This window comes from Alnus glutinosa, chromosome 11, assembly GCF_958979055.1.
Source record: "Alnus glutinosa chromosome 11, dhAlnGlut1.1, whole genome shotgun sequence".
NCBI classification, from domain to species: Eukaryota; Viridiplantae; Streptophyta; class Magnoliopsida; order Fagales; family Betulaceae; genus Alnus; species Alnus glutinosa.
In genome coordinates, this window is record NC_084896.1 from 21,797,212 (window position 1) to 21,803,769 (window position 6,558).

Genomic DNA, 6,558 nt, shown 5'->3' on the forward strand with positions numbered 1-6,558 from the left:
TTTTTTTTTTAAAGGGTTTAGAATTTAGGCCATATAAGCCTATTAAGATGGCTTGAGCCTGCAGCTTATGTATTTTTATCAATTATCAATATGAAACACTCTATGAGCGATTTTCTATTCCTTTTGCCTTGATTCCTTGATAGAATTTTGGTTTGAGAAGAGTTGTGATTCTATTGTTGTTTGCTATTGCGAACCCACTTCGCTACTCTGCATCATTGAACTTGGGCCATGAGTTGCTTTTCCATCTTAAATTTGTGGGAGTTTTTTGAAATGTAGACATTAGTTGTTCCTTTTTTGTGTGTTTCTTGTATACTTTCCAAGTACTAGAGTTGTGCTGCGTTATTGTGACTTTTCTTTTTTAATGAATTACTTGTAAGAAATATTAGTCTTTTGTACTATCCCTATCAAACTCTGCCAGCTGGCTGACTTCATTACTTATTTATCTTGCATGGGTTCTGATGAAAGTTAAAATATACTTTGTCTAACTAATACCTTAGATTCTCTCTCTCTCTCAGCTTACCTACATTCCCATTTGACAGGAGAGCTGAAGAAACTTAAAGAGCTTGTTGTTGATGCAAAAGAAAAAGGTGTAAAAGTGGTATCTGCTTTGGGTATCAGAAAAAAGCCCGGCCCAAGCTAGGCCCATGCACAACTTTCTATCTGAAGACTGAAGTCCTCTCCCGCTCTCTAGTGCCTAACAGTGACACATTTTCTGAGAACTCCCAGTGTTTCATCCCCATGATTCTGTTCAAGCTTCATCAATCCTCTCCATCGTTCCCTATTTCCCAAACTACCCCTCTCTGCCTCTCTCTCACCCCACCTCAATTTCCAATTCTACCCCTCTCTCCAACCCCTCACAAAACCACAGTTTTCCTTAAACCCAACCCCTTCTCTTTCCCAATCCCTCTCTCCAATCCCACCTTCAAATTGTTTAGTGTTTCGAAAGCTGAAGCACCGATTGCTGGCAATGAAGGAGGCTACACCAAACCTTCACCGGAGCTGGAAGACTTGTCTCCAAACGGCGCCGTTTATCGGAAGACACTGGCATTGGTGGAGTGCTCCATGTTCACCGCGCTCACCGGCTTGGTTTACTTCTTGAGCAATTCTCTCGCAATTGAGGTTTGTGGGGATAAATTGCAAAATGGGTCCTTGTCAATTTAGTTAAAGAAGTGAAATTTTCGCTTTCTTTGTGTTAATGTTGTAATCTACGCCTCTCTGATGGTGTTGGTAACTTGGTACTGTCTCTTGTAAAGAAAAGTAAGAGGGATGGATATGGAATTTTGTAGCTTTGTTTTTTATTGGTTGTTAATATAGTTCTCACGTTAGTACAAACTTTTACGTATTCCAATTTTAACTTGCTAACTTTCAACTTATCAAAAAAAAAAAAAAAACTTGCTGACTTTCTGTGTGATAAACAATTTCCTCTCATATGTTCCATGGGGTTATTTCTGTTTCCCTGCATTGGCTATTTAATTTAAATCTTTAAGTTTTCTGGCTTCTTTGGTTTGGAATTTGGTTGTTATAAATAGGTCTTCTTGTCATTTCCTGGCTGCATATTGGTGATTATATAAAGTATGACTCATTTGTAGTAATGTGCAGATTTGGTATAAATGTCATTTTTCATACTCTTTTTAATTTAACTTGTATCAATCCAAAATAGAAACTAGAAGCAAGTAGCAGCGCACACAGCTTGAAACCTGAACAAAACAGACTTTTGTACGTACAAGATCAAACAAACATAAATCTACCCAGCAAAAACAGGAAATGGGACATTCCTTTTTTTTTAAACCCCCCCCCCCCCCCCCCCAACTTAATAGAATTCTTCAGTTTGGTATAAGAAGCCATTATATGTCTCATGTCTGCTTATGGATTCTTCCGTGCATTGTTTCTCAATAAGATATGGTTTTTCACAGAATTACTTTGGCTGTGTCTTCTCGTTGCCAATAGTAATCTCCTCAATGAGATGGGGCGTTGCAGCTGGAAGGAAAACTATGGTTTGTACCCATTTATTCCCACCATATTAGAAGATCAGCACTTTTTTGGAAGAAAAACGTATAGATCATTGAATTATAAACTTTTGTAAGTATGGAAATGATTCTTTTTCTTGATAGGTGGCAACAACCATGCTATTACTTGTCTTGTCTGGTCCAGTGAAAGCCTTAACCTATCTGGTGAGCTTCCCTTCTGCCTAACAGACCTTGTCTTGTTTCTGTGCTTGCCTTTTGTGACCTTAGTTTGTATTCTTTCTTTCTTTGATTTTTTGTAATCAAAACAATATGTTCTGAGCTCTTCAATTGTAATATGCATGGTTTTCGTACGATTTTAGTATATTATAGATTCAAAGCTTTCACTTTCCAGGAACTTATTTTCTTGGTCAAATTTCAATTACTTTTGATTTGTTTGAACTTTTTTTATGTTAATTTGTGAATATATAAGATACATGCATATATTCACTAATTAGCTTCCATCCTTTGGGATAGCTAGGTGTTCTTTTGTTTTATTTTCTTTTTCTTTTTTGGAGTGGGGGGCATAATAGCTGGTAATTTACCTACTTTTTGGATATTCCTCTTCTGCAGCTTAGGCATGGAATAGTTGGCTTCACAATGGGTACTTTGTGGAGGTATGCGATGCTCATCCCGTATCATTATTGATGATTCTTATGTTGGCAAAGCGCACACTTTCTTACAAAATTTGTTAGATTATTTTAAATTGTACAACATTATGTAAAAATTTTGCTATTTGTTTTCTTTGTTTTGGTCCTTATTATCTTATGCAAAAACTATGAATCTTTGATTTCTGGACAAGTCAAAAGTCAGGCAGTAACATCTCGGGTTTCTTGTTTTTGGCATATTCTCAGGTCAGGAGCAAATTGGACTCTTTCAATTTTGTTGTGCACAATCGTAGTCTTCGCTCCACTTTGCCTTGAATTCTGTATACCTTTTAAACATTGCCTTCTATTTCCAAATTTCTTTTGACAGTGAGAATTTTATATTTGCAGGTTCGAGCAATTGGTGCTGTGGGATATGTCTTAATAACTTCATTCTTGCTAAGAGAAAACATACTTGCTTTGGTAATTGATAGTCCTTTCACCTCTGAGGTTTCAATTTGAGTCCCTGCAATTCATTCACAGATTTCTTTCATTTGCTTGTAGATCACCATAAACATTCATACTTCTCTGACATTCCTTCTCACTGCTACGGGCATTAATACAATTCCATCGATGAATGTGATATATGCCATATTTGCAACCTTGGTATCCCAAATTCTTCACCTGCCCTTCTTCCTTGTACTTTTAACATCCTCCCCCATCCCCGTAATTACTTGTCGACTAACATGTTCGTTCTCCTTTCTATTTTGTTAGGTTTTACTGAATTGTGGATGCTTCATATTCTTGCTCCACATTTTGTATTCTGTGTTCCTTACCAGGCTTGGGATGAAGGCTTCACTGAGATTGCCAAGATGGATAGAGAGGGCTGTATAATTGCATCTGCTGGCAAGGCATCGAGTCATTTTTAGTTTTTGTTATACCATTCGTTAAACGTGTAAGAAAAAATCAATAGCTCTTTTTTGCTGTTGGGGGAGGGGCTCTCCTTTTGGTTAGATTCAGTATACGTATTCAAGTTAATTTTTCATGTAAATGTGTTTCAAGTCATTTGTATTGGCAATAAATCTGATTCTTGAATTGCAACTACCATAAGTCACTACCGTAAACAAGATTACATGCATAATTGGTGAAACATATATGGTTTTTCTTTCTAATTGTAGTGGCGCACTTGGGTTGAGATTGTCTATGAATCTGAGCCTAGTTCCGAATTCTGAAAGTTGTGAATCACATCCACACAAACACAACAAAATATGTGATACAACATAGAAGTTGGAAATGTTTCCAAAACTGTGGCATGTACACAGCGGTAGAATATATTACCAATTAACTTTGCTTTTAATATCTGTAATTGTATCCTTCCCCTCTTTAATTTTTATCCCATTCAATAAGATTCTTTCTGTACCATGTAAGTCGTGTGTGTTGCTGTGGTCCAGTGCACAATTGCTTTGACTCAGTTGAGTGTACAATGGCAGATATCAATTCTGGGCATGTGCAGGGCATATCCCACACATTTCAAAGCATGGCAAAGGGGATGCCATATCATACCTGTTGTCCAACGGCAACGTGGTTTTTATTAATCATCCATATGTGGATTGATAGATCAGGTGGGTATGCTACATCCTTAATATTTGGTAAAACTAGCAAGGAATGGTGTAAGATTGATTTTGGTCATGGTAAGCGATGACCAAGTTTTTGACCTGCAGTACATAAAAAGAACATGTCAATTTGAATGGTTCTGCTGGGAGTGCTTATTTGACTATCATTGATTGCTGTTGGTGAGGGATCCATAGTTGGTGAGAACAACCAATGATCTGGTTGTCTTATGAGATTTTTGAGATTTTTGATAAGGTGATCTTTCATTTGACATAATGGGTGCTATGAATTTCCTTTAATCCTTATCTTTGACTTAGCTTTTGGTTTAGACTGCATCTGACATACATTGTTGTTCCCCCATGTACTAGGGTATGGAAGTTGACTTGAATGTTGTCCAGGAAAAGTCAACAGAATATGCAGAGGCCAAGAAATTGGCCATTGAAGGTATTGTATTTTTCCTCACCAAATTCAGCAGAAACAGAATAATCGATCATTTTTTTATGGAAGTAACTTTTATGTTATGAATTGGTATCATGATGGTGAGTGGTGCTATTGTTTATCATTCTAGAAAGTTAGTTAGTGCATCTGGTCTTGAAGATATCCACATGTAATAATTTTTGGCTATTTTTTTCCATTCTGCTTTGCTTCACGGTGCATCCTAAAAGATGTATCAGTTAATTTTAGGATTTCAGTGGGGACATCCTGATGTGACTCGTTTAGTTATTTTTGGGTCTGAACACCAATATGATTTTCAATGATCTTACCTATATATATATTTTATTATGGGTGACGTGTTATAATTTGATTGGTATTGACGTGTGGCATTTGACGGTTTCTGTAAAAAAATTTGGACATAAGTTGGGTTCAATGACCTATTTGTTATTTTTGCATACTACAGTGAGCTCTTAATACATTTTTATACCACATGGAGCTTATTATAAATCGATGTAACCACAATGGTCTGATTTTGCATTTTTCCTTACTAAATAATTTCTAAACTAGTTATGAAATCCCCAATCCCACATTTCCTCTACTCTTTTAGAATGATGACATTTGCATTTATGTTATTAGAACGCATGGTTTTATTAAATGGGTTTCACACTCAAATATTTTCCCAAGATCACTTAGCAATCTTCTTTGCCAAAAAGAAAAGAAAAGATATATATTACTATGCACTATTTTATGGTGCCATATAATACAAATTTCTTTTAATTTTCTGGGCAGTTTTACAGATGTTTATGTCAACTAGCCTACTTCCACTTTTATTTACGGTCATTTAACTTCTTATTTCTGCTTTTCATCATGATTTCTTGTTAAAGAGGCCAGCAAGGGAGTGGATGTTATAGACATAAAGCACATATTAGAGGATAAAAAATTGATTGGAGATGAAATGGAGAAGATCATAGATGACTGGAATGTCCAAAGAGATATTTTTAATCAACAAAGAGGATTCAGCCAGCAACCTCCTGAAGAACAACAGCAGCTCCTGCTGCTACAACAAGAAGAGCAACAGCAACATCAAGATGATGAAGACTTTGATCAGGAAGATGAAGACTTTGATCAGTTGGAACGATTGCTATCCAAAGCATAATGGCTACGTTGGAGCTTCATAAAAGGTTCAGGGGCACGGATGGGAAGAAACCATCTCCTCCTCCCTTTTTTTTGTTACAAATGGGAAGAATGCTCATGAGTGCCTTGGGCTTGGTTCTAGCTTGTGTGATTTATTATGCATTCTGTATGCAGAAACGATTTAATATGTCCATTTAAATGAGTGTGTAGTCTTGTAGATGTAAAATCATGAACAATGGCTCCGTCTAAGCTGCATGTTTAGAATATGCCTTCGATTAATTTGTTCGAAGCTTCCTATTTTTAGACGTGTCAATTTTGCAGTTGACATTAGTTTAATTTTGTTAAGTGTTTGAAGGAGAACATAAATTGTAGTGGAGGGTTAAAAGAAAGAAATGTTATTTCATATTTCTGTCTTCTTTTATCATTTTCTACTGTCATGGCATTGTTAATCAACCCTTGATTTTTTCTTTTCTTTATAATCAAGATTACTCTGATGGTAGATTGACCATCATTTTCCTTTGTCTGTCTGGTTGGTTGCATTTGCTTTTTAATAGTTTGGCAAATCCCTCCAAAAGGTAGAGGATTTCAAGATGTTTTATTTGAATTTAGAGGTGAAAATAAATAAGTGATTTTGGTGAGATAACACATTGAAAGTGTTATTTGCGAAGAAGATTGTTTGATACGATAAACTTTTGAGAGTTTTGTATTTTCAATATATATATATATATTCATACTCCAATAACACTAACATAAGGCTTTACCGCAGACCCAATCTACAAATACCCATTATG

The 6,558-nt window shown here is 36.0% G+C and overlaps 2 protein-coding genes across 2 annotated transcripts; both read left to right on the top strand.

Annotated features, from left to right (window-relative positions):
- Positions 1-629: 629 nt before the first annotated feature.
- On the top strand, positions 630-3,688 carry LOC133882235 (uncharacterized). The gene is made up of 8 exons (XM_062321358.1): positions 630-1,119; positions 1,914-1,994; positions 2,112-2,171; positions 2,577-2,620; positions 2,858-2,900; positions 2,999-3,070; positions 3,152-3,253; positions 3,362-3,688. The coding sequence occupies exons 1-8, from the start codon at positions 739-741 to the stop codon at positions 3,479-3,481; spliced, it is 903 nt and encodes a 300-aa protein (XP_062177342.1). The 5' UTR covers positions 630-738; the 3' UTR covers positions 3,482-3,688.
- Positions 3,689-4,072: 384 nt separating this feature from the next.
- On the top strand, positions 4,073-6,140 carry LOC133882236 (uncharacterized). Its single transcript, XM_062321359.1, has 4 exons — positions 4,073-4,209; positions 4,309-4,453; positions 4,567-4,642; positions 5,518-6,140. The coding sequence occupies exons 2-4, from the start codon at positions 4,412-4,414 to the stop codon at positions 5,787-5,789; spliced, it is 390 nt and encodes a 129-aa protein (XP_062177343.1). The 5' UTR covers positions 4,073-4,209; positions 4,309-4,411; the 3' UTR covers positions 5,790-6,140.
- Positions 6,141-6,558: the final 418 nt, after the last annotated feature.